This window comes from Streptopelia decaocto (assembly GCF_964273445.1).
Source record: "Streptopelia decaocto genome assembly, chromosome: 1".
Classification (NCBI taxonomy): Eukaryota; Metazoa; Chordata; class Aves; order Columbiformes; family Columbidae; genus Streptopelia; species Streptopelia decaocto.
Window position 1 is genome coordinate 138,223,987 of NC_138663.1, and position 13,401 is coordinate 138,237,387.

Below are 13,401 nucleotides of genomic sequence, written 5' to 3' on the forward strand. Positions count from 1 at the left end.
ACATACACGCACACACACATCATACAAACACATGCTGTCACAGCCAGCCAGGCCACAGCATGGCTGTTTCGAGGTGTGGCTAGGGAAGAAGACTGAAAGTATAGAGTGAGTTGAAAACAGGTACTATTTCTTGCACAAAATCTCACTCAAAGATGAATGTTTTATTTTCTGCTAACATTTTCACTCTTTTGATTCTGCTGAAAGACCCAGAGGGTTATGTGCAGGGGCTTGCGGCAGCTTTGAGCCACACCAGGTCCCAGGGCTCCCAGTCAGTTTGACACGCTGCACACGCTGCCCGGCACCCACACAGCTGCACACAGCCCGTTGATACAAACAACTGCTGGCATTTGCATGAGCTGTTGTGCACAAGACAGTCAGGACTGCACATGGAAAGGCTTCTGTGGCCAGCCCCACCACCTCACTGGCACATGCAGGGAGCTTAGCAGGGAAACACGAGGACATATAACTCACATAACTTTTCAGCTGTGGAGATGGGAGTCTTGGCTTGTCAGATACCCTCAAGCTTACTCACACAAGCTCAAGCAGAGCAGAAAGCTCTGTGACCCTCTCCCAAGTCCTTCATCACACTGTGCCTTGTGTGTCCTCTCTTATACCTAGTTATTGCAGAAGCTCATCTCTTACCGTACCATACCATACCATACCATACCATACCATACCATACCATACCATACCATACCATACCATACCATACCATACCATACCATACCATACCATACCATACCATACCATACCATACTCCTATCCCACACCACTCCCCAAGCACAAAAACCACATATGTATGTGTTACACACAAGTCCATCCATGTGTTAGTATTATAATTTAGACAAATAGTAAAAATGTGATGGTGAAAACTTTTTGTGGGCAACACACCCTGCTTGGTGTGTTCTTGATTGTTTGTTGGGCCAGAGGAGTCATGTTCTGGGACTTCTTCACCACCAAAATGAGATGCAAATGGTCCCAAACATCCTTCCCAAAATCATTTGACCATCAAAAATGCTTTCTCTGACACATAGGTCAGCTAAGTGTAGCAGCTGAACTTGAATTTGTTCCTGAGCTCAGAGAGGGAAATAAGTTCCTGTCGCCAAAAAAATAAGTGAAAAAACGGTACTGTAGGATTTGTGTGAGAAGCCACAAAAGATGAGCAGGGAATAACAGAAAAAAAAAAAAAAAAAGAGAAGCCATAGATGGAATATAAATTTTCTACACAATTCAGGACATACTTATCTAATAATGAAAGAACAGCATTGGGGCACAAACAGCTGATCTAGTAAATGATGGGCTACATTAGGAAGAAATCACACAAATGAAAGTGCTACGGAATTTCAGGGGCTCTGGGGACATCCTTCTTGGATTTGCTGCCTCTTAGCCACCAGCTGGAGTTTTAACAGCAACTGTGCTGCTGAGCAAGCTTGTGGCACCCATGCACCCTGCAGAGAGGGGCTTTTTGCCCAGTAAACTCTGCAGGTTGTGAGAGAGCACTACTGCACTTCAGTCCCATAGGGTTCTCCTGGGCAGGGGGCTGCTTTATTTGGCTCTCCCCTGTCATTAGAAATAGCTCTTCTTGGTGGTAAGCACATCTTTGTTCTTCCACAGCAGGATCAGTCCCAACACACAGACTCATCTTCTTCTCCACGCTTCGGCATCTTCCTGCACCCCTTGTGTGTAAAGCACTGCATATACATACACACTTTTATATATGTAGACATACATATGCATATAGATGTATGTGTACATACATCTGTTCATGCATGTGTACATATAAATGTACATATATGCATACACCTATGTGTACATATACATATAATAATATATATTATATGCATCCTTATAGATACAGCATGAATTAATGACACCACAACCATGTACACCTCCCTGCCCCACTGTAAAGAAAAGGTTGCCAAGGCTTAGTATTGCAGGGTGAATTTAAAACAGCACTTCTGCCTTTAAAGCCGTCCAAAAAAGGGGACCCATAAATGAGGGGATGAATGAGAAGATGTCAGGAGTGTTAGCGCTTAATATTCCTGGAGCGAAGCTGCGTTATTTGTTGCTGCAGCAGAGCGCTCCTCCCTGCCCCCTCTGACAGACCCCTGTGCATGCGTGCACACACACATGCAAGTCCATTTCCCACCCTTATGAAAAATTAACCTCCCCAGCACACGCCGCGCCCTTGCCGCATAGGTGTCATGCCACAGGGCCATAAACGCAACAGCGAAGCCTTCCTCTGCCCCAATTAAGAAATAAATAATTGCGGCGCAGCCCCTGGGAGGGGAGGCGTCCGCTGGTTGGGTCCATGTTTTATTGATCAGACTGCTGTGATGAATCAGCCCCCGCAGAGCCGGTGTCTGGCTGCAGACAGGCACTGGCCACTGCACTGAATTACAACGAGCCCTGGAGTCCAGGGCCACCGCCTGGCAGTGGAGCCGGGAGGTGCGGGGCTGGTGGCTGGGGCTGCGCCACGCGGAGGTGTGAGCCGTGCCCCGATGCCAAGTGGCCAGCGGCTCCCAGCCAGAGGCAGAGTGAGGGATGGGATGTGGTCAGCAGCTGGGGTTGAGCCTTCCTGCTTGCTCCAGGGCCTGTTTCTCCAGCCTGGGTGTTGCCCATGGAGAGGCGCACGCCATCAGAAGGTTGGGCAGGAGGGGAGGATGCTGAGGAGCTGGGGGCAGGAGGCTGCAGCTGGCCTAGATGGAGGCTCACCTGAGTGGGAAAGTGAGCAGCCTGTGCAGCCCTGGCGCCCTGCTGCAGGAGCAGCCCAGGGGAAAAGCGTCGTGTTCCTCTGTTACCCCCATCTCACCCAGCTGTGTGCAATCTTGTCCTCTCATCCGTGTGTAATCTTGTCCTCTTTTGTCTCCCTTCTCGCACTCTGCAGGACCCGGCACAGGGAGAGTAGACAACGGCTCCATGAGTTTGGCCGTCCCACTGTGGCTGCTGGCAGCGTCCCTGCTCTGCCTACTCAGCAAATGTTAATACAAATCAGAATTAAAAATAATAATAATAATAATAATTAATAATTAAAAAAGAAACCCGACACGACAACAACACCACACAAAACAAAACGCATTATACAGGAGACAGAGCGAAGAGAGGGGAGAGAGAAAAAAGGGGCGGGGGGAGAGAGATAGAGGACTGTTTCTTTCACAACTTTTGTGTGTTCAGGAGAGAAGAGGGGGGAGAGGAAAAATTACAGCAAAGAAGAATCAGCAACATTTAATCCAAAATCTTACAAGCCGGCTGTCAAGTCACCAACCGTCTAGGAGGCAACATGAAGTGAGGGAGAAAATGGGGACCAGCAAGGATCGTGTCACCAGAGGATGGTGCAACATAAACAATCCAACAAAACCTGCAAAGCTAATCAAACAGATGCTTTTTCTTTTCTCTCCTCTTTCCTCTTTTCCATATTCCCTCACCTTCCTTCCTTCCTCCTCTTTCTTTCTTTTGTGGAAAGAGGTCTTTGCTTCGGTGTCTACAGCCACTTATCTTTTTTGGATGCCCTGGGTCATTTTTGTGAGCCGATGCTCAGACAATTCATACTTTTGAAAACAAAAAAACAAACAAAAAAAAAGCCACAAACCAGAGCAAGTCACCTGAAGCTCTCTACACACTGGTGTCCTGTGAAGAACCCCTTCCTCTCTTCACTTTACCCTGTGCTCCTGTGCACCCAGCCCTTGCTAAACACCTTCGTTCCTGTCCCCTCCTTCATGCAACATCATGCTCACTGGCCTGAACTAAAGCTGTGTCAAGTCTACTGAAAAAATACTTTTATTTTAATCCTCTTCCTCTCCTCCCTCAAGTCGACCAGGTGTCTTTCTCCCGTATATGCCTGTGTGCGTGTGTGCATGCGTGTATGTGTGGCTCTTGCTCCGTCTTCTCTCTCTTTCTCTCTTTTTCTTGCTCTCTCTATAAGCATGCAAAAGGAACAGTCCATGTGTACATATGCTCATCCTGCTGTAGATAATGTCCTGGCTTGTAAGTGTGAGACAAGATGCTGAGAGATCACTTGAGCAGAGAAGAGGGGTGAGGAGAGAGGGGCAGATGCAACACAGGTTCCCATGGTGTCTCCTCTTCAGTGGCCTCACTGGCTTTTGACTCCTGGCCACCTAGCTTGCAAGAGGCAGTCTGCAGCCTTGTTTAGCATTTTCTTTTTCTCTTCCACCTGCAACTTGTCTGGCTGTCAGCCTTCAAATACCAGCACAGCAGCCTCTGCTACACATGAGTGCTTGCACACATGCATGGGGGTGTGCACATATGTGCATTTGTCCAAACAAGCAGAAGAAACCAGGACTGGCCTGCAGCACTGTGGAGTCCAGAGTGTGGCCGTCACTCTTCCTGGGGAGGGGAGGATGGACCGGTGAGATGTGAGTGATGAGACCTTGGACATCACGGAGCAGGCATTCCTGTAGGTATAGTGCTTGCGTAGGAATGATGCCTCAACATGAAATCCACAATCTGGTTGTTCCTAACCATTTTGGTAGTCATGTTGTTCTTACTGTCCTCCGTGTTATAAAATGCTCTGTAAGAGTGAGTGTGTTTGTGTGTGTGTGTGTGTGCACGTGTATGTGTGTATTGTATGACACTGCTACTACAAAGCTCACTTTGCAAATTCCACATTTGAAAGAAGTTGGGTCAGAAAATGTCCAGGACCTGTGAATGTAAGAAGAAAAACAAATGTCAGGTCCAAAATCCTGGGCTCATAAAGAAGGAGCTTCAAGTATTGCAGCAAAGAAGTAGGCAGCATTATTCCATTTGCTCTTCTCTTTTCTCATATGAACAGTGCTGATCTTGCTGGAGAGGGCTGTCACTTGCTATCACCCTTCCCGTGGCAGAATCACATGCAGAGGTGCCAACAGGAGATGCTCCAGTGTCTCCTGAGCAGGGAGAAGGAGAGAACAGGCTGTGAGAAACAGGATTAAGAAAATGCTATTTGGTGTCTGGAAATAGCCGCACCAGCACCAGGCCTGCTGGAGGAGCCAGAGTGAGCAGTGGGATGGGGGAAGCCAGCAGTGGGATGCTGCAGCGGCTGCGAAGCAGGGGCAGTAGGGACCAGACTCCTGTGTTTCCTGGCCAGACACAAGCCCCAGCACCCACAGCAGCAAAGATGATAAAACACAGGGTTTATCAGGTAGCCACTTGTTTTGTTTTTTTCTGGGAGAACTTGAGTTAGCCCACACAAGTTGAGTGACCAACCTGCAACAGTACAGTGCTTTACAGGTGCTTAGCACTACTGATCTTTCAAGCACCAGCAAGCTTGCTTTTCTGTCTTTGCCCTGTGAACTGGTGCAGTAGCGGCACGCTTGGCAGCCATGTTTGCTTGCTCTCAAAGTCAAGGGGGAAAATACTTGGGCTTGCAGCCCTGTGGCATGCAGGAGAGGAGATACCCACCGAGTGGTCCCTTGCCAGGAAGGAAAGTCTGTGAACCCCATCCTCATCTTCACAGGGCTGGGACACGCTCTGCCAAGGCCTCTCCCTGCTGCTCAGTGCAGCACTTTCACCTTGCGCTGCGGCACTGTGGGCACCTGCCTCCTCTCTGCTGAGCTCAGCTGTTCCGGGCAGCGCCGGGCAGGCAATTAAGCAAAGCAGTCAAGGGCTCCTCGCAGGCAGCCAGAGTGAGTGAGGAAAATATTAGAGACATGAGACTCTGAAGTTTGGGTGACGGCAGACTTGCTATAGATCTGCTGTGGATTTGGGTGGTGGTAAGTTATGCTCCTCCCACTCCTACAGGCCCCATAGCCATTCCTGGGGGTGTTTGTTGTGCCTTGGTGCAAGAGGGGAGAGCTGGGAAAGCGGTGCTTGAAATCCACCCAAGGCATCCAGGAACAGCTTCCCTCTTCTGAAACAAGGCGGCTGTTGGTGGGACTTGTGCATCTCCTTTAGAGACTGGCGTGCTGTACCCCAGCAAAAAAACATGCCCTGTATCCTTCAGAGCATTTGGACACCCCAGTCCTCCTGCCTACTTCTCACTCAGGAGGGTGGTGTCATTTGGTGTCTTAGTAGCAACTCCACATTTGCTACTTCAGCAGGGCTCCTCATCCCCTGGTACAGCCGTGAGCTGATGCTGGTCCCAGAAGCTGGGGCTGGGAGCTGCCCCCTCTCCAGCACACCGGCATGAGCAAAAGCACCGCATCGCTGGCAGTTCTCAGTCTCGGGGCTGTACCTACAGCTGGATTTGTTGTCACAGGCTTGTTGCGAGAAGGTGGGCTGCCTGCAGTGACTTGTTGTCACAGGCTGTTTCTAATTTTCTTCAGGTTGAGGCTTCTCTTTGATGTCAACCTGGTTGCTGTTGTAAGCTCTGTCCTGCTTGTTGTCCTCTACATGTGTTTTTGTCACTGTGGGGTCACTCCTAGGCAGAAGGTTCACACACATCAGAGCCCTGTGGTGTGGCGGTGGTCACAAGTCCTGGCACCTCATTGCCTCACATCTTTTTTGGTTTTGAAGGAGTTTTGAGGGGATATTTTTTTAGATGTCAAGGCACAGAGGCTTATGGGTAAAGGCAAATATATTACTAAGAACAGGACACTTGTTTTTGGAAGCCATCTCCCTGTTAGCCAGAGGAAACAGCCACAGCCTCGAGACTGGGACCTGGTCTTGCCTGCAGGATCTGGGCAGATCTGTGCCTCCATCACCCTGCTGTGAAACAGGGTTAAAGCCAGTTATTTGCAGAGCTGTCTGAGAAAATCCACAACGAGCAGGTATGCCTGTTATCTGCAACAGTGCTGGGAGCCCCACTCCTGGCAATATCTGTTCCTAGCAGGGCTGGGAGAGTCACAGATAGTCTGGAGCTTGATTTACTCCAAGAAGCTAATCCTGAGAGCTGCCGCGTGTGTCATGGGATGCTGTGAACATCCCCCTGTTTCTCCTGAACTCCAGCAGGGATCATTCAAAGCATTTGTCAAGAGGAGAGCCCAGGTGAACATAGGAAACACAGGCAAGGTCAAACGCTTTTCCCCATTCTCTTTCCCCCCTCTGCCCTTTGACAGAGATGTTGCAAAGGGTTTTCTCATGTCTCAGGCCCTTTTCTCTGGTGCTTTTTTTCCTTCTTCCCTCTACTCCATGTTCATGTTGCTGTCTTCCCCATCCCCTCCCAAAAAGCTGTGTTCTTGCTTCCTGCTGCCTCTCGGCTGGTTGGGGACTGAGGGAGATGGGAGTTTGGAATGGGACACCAGTTCCTTGAGCTTGTCAGTGTAATTGTGTTTGATCAATGGAGATTTAACATTTAATGTTATAAAAAGAAACAAAATGTGAAAGAAAAAAAAAAAAGAAAAAAAGAAAAAAAATTGTATTTCTTCTACTGGTTTGTAAATATTATGAGAGTCACATGAGATGTCTGGTAATGTCCAAGCAGAGGAACAAAGACTTAGATTTAATATATGGCCCCATACTTGCTAGCAGATTTCTAACCCTTTCCAGATGACCGAGAGGAGGGGTGAAGGCAAGTCTTTCTGAAAGGAACTGGACAGGGGGAATGCAGCCACCCCGAGCCACATGAACTCCATGCATGACTGCAGCACGTTGCTTGGAGCGTGTGTCTAGTCAGATGGAAAACGAATCAGATGCTTGTCTCTGAACGGCTGGGAAGGGCGACGTGGGACGACGCTCCAGCCGACACCTGTATCTTGGCAGTTGTGTTCATTTTTGTTTGTTTGCAGCCCCGCAGCTTGCGGGCATGTTGCTCAGTGATGCACTCCCCTCCTCCGCCCTTCCTGCTTTCTTCACCAGTGAAGTTGTGTCGCCCCATGCTAGCACCAAGTGCATGTAAACGTGCCATTCACGAAGATTTCATTGGTGACATGCATTGTGTTGAGAGTTAGTCTTTGTCTGCACACCTTTCTCACGCCACTGACTGTTCACCGCTTGGGCAGATCTCTTGTGTACTGCTGCCTGCCTCACTTTAGCTCAAAAATATACCCAAGCCCCACCAGCTCGTCTTAGCTCCAGGTGCATCCAGACCATGCCCCCCAGGCCACCTGTTTGAGCAACCCCATTTTGAAAGTCCAAGCTCGCAGCATGGACAGAGTCACCATCAATAGCCACATGGTCTTCAGGCTGAGTGAAAGCTGCACATCTGGAAGAAATTTGGGTGAGCAAACAGTGATGATTCAAGAACATTTGGGGAAGAGGATCTGGGAAGTGGGAGAAGCCACTTTAGAGCCCTTCACAGCTCCACCATCAGTTGATGTTTCAGCTCAATCTTTCTGCGGTGCTTGATCACTTCGCCTTTCCCTGATGAGGGTATCTGTGGGCACAGGGAAACAGCCAACCCCTCTCACACCTCTGCTTCCTCCCCTTCAGTCACACTGACCCGCAGCCCAAATCATCGTGGTGCTTGATGTGATGTAGCAACTGACACCGAGGATGGCTGAACAAGACAGTCCTGCAGAGAGATGCTTGGGGGATGAGCAGTTCTCTCTCTCCATCTTTTGGTGATGCAAAAATCTTACTGCTTATCTGACTCAAGTACACAAAACTTCTTGAGTTAGGGATGCCGGGAGCAAACTGTTCCATGGAAAGAACAGAACATCAGACAGGGATGTGATGGAGAAACTGGATGGTAATTTCCAAGATGTGATGTCAGTGGAAAAGGATAGGGATGAGTGCTGTCCATCAATCATGCACAGTACTCCCAGGTTAGCCACTGCGGAGACCATGGCCTCTCAACACTGGTCTTCAAGTGGCTTCGTTTCCAGTGGGATGTCCAGAATATTTTTTTCTAATTGCATGATTGCTGCTGACTAAGAGCTGTGTCACATCATTAAAACTTCTTTCTCTTTTCCTTCTTCTAACTTGCTAGAACGATGTTCAAGCAGCTCCTACAGCCCCGTCCTCCCCCCAGATTTTGCCTGATTGTTGGCTCCCATTAGGGCAATATGTGGTATTTGCTTATTGATTCACTCACCATAACAGGAGAGCAGAAGTCAGCTTGGTGAGGATATGTTGGCATGGTCCTCTGGATCTCAGTCGCTTGGGGCAGCATGTGTAAGGCAGGGAGACCAGCCAAGGCAGGGCTTGGGAAAGAGGAGCAGCTCTGCTAATTAGCCCAGACAGGTGGCAAGCAAAGGGTCCCTCACTTGTTGCAGGCTCAGGTTAGCTGGTGCCACAGTGACTCAGCCTTCCCTGCAAGCCTTCTAGACGTGCCCAGGCAGCAGAGGAGGAAAGGGCACTGCAAGCCAGGAGGACATGACAGCAGCAGAGGTCGCAGGGCTGCATACATAGCTAGGCTCCTTAGGCAGCACGGCTGGGGAAGAAGCAGAGATCATATCCACTAAGGGCTGATCCCAGATAGAGAAGGATCTTCCTTTCCCTGCCTGTGCTCCTGGTGCATGAGGCACTCACCTCCCATTCCCCGGGGTGTGCACACCACACTGCAACGGGCCTTGGTGAGCAACACCGTGTGAGACCATGGTGGCTCCAGCCATCCCCTCAGAACAGGTGTGTGGATGTTTCTGTACATAACATATGAGCCATGGATGGAGACAAGAAGCAAGACCACCTAGGAGCCAGCCAGCGAGGAGAGCACCTCCCAAGCAGGGCTGTCCTTCTCCAAAATTCTGATGCTTGCTCCCCATTTCAGCCACCCACAGGCACACACACGCACACCTTGTGACCTCTACTGCACACACACCACAGACATCCTCATGGCTGCCATACAGATGCTCCCCTCTCCCACGCTCTCCATCCCACAGGCAGCCAGACACGGGCTCCTCCACTTGCTCCTGGCGGTGGCTCTGTCTGCCCACATGGCCACATGGTGACCTCCTGAGGAGACCAGGAGAAAGCCCACCTGTGCCTGTGCCTGTGGAAGCACACGCCTGTGCCAGGACAGGGAGGAGGGGGCAAAGAGCGGGAACCTGCCTCCACAGAGCCACCATCACCTCCCAAAAATCTTTCAACTTTCCCAGCTGGAGCCAAGTTTCATCCTCTAGACCTTGAGAATGAAGGCCAGTCCCTTCTTCTTGCTACACAGTGGGGTGGTTAGAACTCTCCTCATTAACAGTGTTATATACATATAAATATATATATATATCTATATCTTTATATATATTTTTCCCCAGCACTGTAGACATGAGCTGAACTTCTCTTTAATGAAACGAGAAAACGGCCATTTTATTTTTTGCCATTGGTTTGTTTTTTGGAACTAGCTCTGTGAAAAAAGATTTTAAAAGCGCAAGTGTGTGTGTAAAAGAACCAATCAAAAATAAAACAAATCAACCCAACGAATGAACAAAACCCAGTGATGGAAAATAAAAGAAGCTTTTTATTTTTTCTTTTCTCAATGTATTTAACTTCTGTTATCTCGTTTCTGTTTCTTTACATGTATGAATGCTCTGCTCTTCTGTGATCTTAAAAAAATACAAAAAAATACAAAAATGAAATAAACGTGAAAAGGAGGTAATGGTTCTTCATTTCCCCTCCCTTCCTTGCATACCCTGGCTTCTCTCCTCACTTATTGTGTCTAGTGATGGCTTCCCAGCCCACCCAGGGGATGCAGGCCAGGCTGCCCCTTGCTTCACTTTCCTTGGCAGGGCAAGGTGGTGCAGAGCTGCAAGCAGGGCAGGGACAAGTGGCCTGGGGCTGAGGGTGCTGGGTCACCCCTCACAGGCTGGACTCTGGGGTGGGGTGCTGGGCAGAGAAAGGGGCAGCCAGGCTGTAAGGAGGCATGGATTGGGGCTGCCATGAGGAGAGGTGTGCAGAGGCTGTCTGCAGCTGGGCAGTGTGGATGAAGCTGCAGTGCCCAGCCCAAGTGCTCAAAGTCAGCACTTGCCTTTGGCTCGTGCAAATAACCACATTCTTTTTAATTTAGTTGCATAGTTTTGTGCGTGTTTGTGTGTACGTGTGTGTGCGTGTACAGGTTGGGATCAGGGTTGCAGTCTCAGGAAGGGAAGAGTGAGGAAGCAGATGGGAGGGATGGACTGAGGCTGAGCAGCCCAGGTGAGCATGAAAGAGGAGCACCAAAATACAGGGCATGATGGTGAAGATGGAGGAGACCAGTGGGGAAGTGGGCAGGAAATTCTGGCCAAAAAAACAGAGAAGGACACAGCAGTGGAGAGGCCAGGTTCTATGTTGAGGAGGGAGAGGGGAGACAGCAGAATAGAGAAGTCCTGGGGCTTGGAGCAAGGGCAGCCAGAACAACAGGGAGAGGCTCAGGAGTCTTGTACTAGGGGCACAAGCATAAAAAAAATAGGTTGAAGAAAGAGAGCAGAAGGGAGGGGCCAGCAGAGCAGCCAGGGCAAGTTTACAAGAAAGCACAGCCAAAGGGGTGAAGAAACCAAGAAGTGGGTCCAGAGAGTCTGGCGAAAGGAGAAAGCAGCACATGGGATATCTCAGCATGGTAAGTAAGAAGGAAGGAGAGCCCAGGGCATCTACAGCTAGATCACTGCAATGGCGGGATCTGACCAGCACCTAAGAGCCACCTGGATGTCACAGCCTTGCAACACCTTCCTTGTCCCAGTGGGAGAACTTGCGTTTCCTGGCAGGCCTTGGGGACACAGTCAATATGCTACAGCCCAAGACAGTGGCATGGGTGGGATCCAGGCCCTGGCCATGCAGAAGGACTAGGGCAGCACAGGGCTACAACCCATGGGTGAACGGAGGAGTGTGTGCCCGCACCTGGGGAAAGGGAACCGCAACGCTGGAGCAACAGCACAAGGCTGCACCTGGCCCAGCTCAGCTCACACCAAGGCCACAGCTCTGAAAGCAAGGTGGTCTTGTCCTCACACACTGTGGGAGCCCAAAAAAACAGGGCTTCTTGTTTCTGGGTCTGCTCTGCCAAGCATCTGCATGATGCCTATGAAAAGGTTTACCAAATTTTGTTTCTGGAACATAACACATAGGACAATGAAAGCCCGGTTTTCAGTAGTGTACTGACTTGTTTCTTAAATTGCATGAAATTAAATAAAACCTGCTGTCAGATACTAAGCACAAACAGAGGTACATCAGTAAGCACTAGGCATAAGCAGGACTGTGAACGTGAACATGGCTAGCGCTTCCCACACCTTTCCTATTCGAGACTGAGAAGAAGCAGTTGATTATGAACCGTCCTCTGTTGCTGTCATTCTCTCCCATGGCACTGGAAGACCTGGGGGGTTAGGGGACAAGGTGGGGAACCCCAGTCAGAGCTGGTGGGAGGACCCCCAAGCTGGGGTATTAGTGTGCTCTACATATATGAAGGTCAGTACTGAGCTTTATTGGCCGGCCACTGAGGTGGAAACAAACCACGTTTCTTGGTGCTGTATATGGATGTCCCCACCACTACCAGGGCTCCACATCAATGTCTGCTCTGAACACACCTGGAAAAGCTGTCTGTGCCATTTCACCTCCACCACCTTAATGCTGAGACTAAAAAGAAGAGAAGCAAAACCCAGGCAAGCAGAGTGTCTCTTTTCATTAACATTTTAAATGGTTATTTTAATGGTACATTTAACTAACGCTAACTTATCCATGGGAAGAGAATTTGGCTGTTAGCACTGGCATCTGCTTAACAAACTGAAGCTTTGCATTTGGTGAGGCATGAGCATAACACCAATAGTATTACTTGCTAACAGCAGACTCATTAGCATTAATTGCTACATTTACTATCACCAAGAGCTTTCTGTGTCTGTAACATCAGTTATTAGATGTAACCCATTCTCACTGCAAAAGGTACATAGGAAATTATTAGCAATGCTGACCTACTGGTAAATGAGGATCTAAATTCATGGCACTTACCATAACTCAAAACTTCCAAAAGAGTAAGAAAAGTGATGAGACATTCTGTGAACTCTGTTCATTTTTTCTCACTGAAGAACTGTCTTCAAACACAGCTAAATTGCCATTGGAAATTAGTTTAAGGGTTATGGTGCTCAAAGGCCACAGTAAAATGTGTGTCCATAAAAATATCTTGCAATTCAGCCAAGACTGACTTTTGCTATCCAAAGCAGGCATTGTCAGAATAAGCAAAGAGCTGGGTTTAGGGTGATAAACTGTGATGGATAAAACACCTGCTCAGATTTGCCACAAGTGTGCACCGGTTGGCCTTATTAAAATTGACAGGACTTGTCAGTTATGCCCATCAGCAGCTGGAATCCCAAAGCAGTGTATTTGTCTTACAGACACCATATTTTGATGTTCAGGATTTTTCCATAAGATTTCTCAAAATGTGACACTTCAGGCTGGGTTATAAGTCAGGACGTCAGGACGTCAGGACGTCAGGATAAGTTGTGAAACTTATCACAAAATTCAAACCCAAGCACACCAGAAGCATGGGGGCACTGTTGAGTGGCTGTGACATGGGATACATATTAGACCTGGAAATTCCAATTACTTGCTTCCAGAGACATACCTGTACCTAATACCTGTTACTGGTCTGTTGTCTGTGTTATAAACTCTGTCCATACACGGCAGGTGTGGTCT

General features: G+C 48.9%; 1 protein-coding gene across 3 annotated transcripts in view; it reads left to right on the forward strand.

Moving 5' to 3' along the window:
* The window catches only part of LSAMP (limbic system associated membrane protein), a 1,028,643-nt gene extending 1,018,409 nt beyond the window's left edge, over positions 1 to 10,234 (forward strand). For all 3 annotated transcript variants that reach the window (XM_082045856.1, XM_082045857.1, XM_082045855.1), the window contains one exon: positions 2,888 to 10,234. In XM_082045856.1, the coding sequence (XP_081901982.1) occupies positions 2,888 to 2,985 (98 nt within the window). In that variant the 3' untranslated portion in view covers positions 2,986 to 10,234. The remainder of the gene's footprint in view (positions 1 to 2,887) is intronic.
* Positions 10,235 to 13,401: the final 3,167 nt, after the last annotated feature.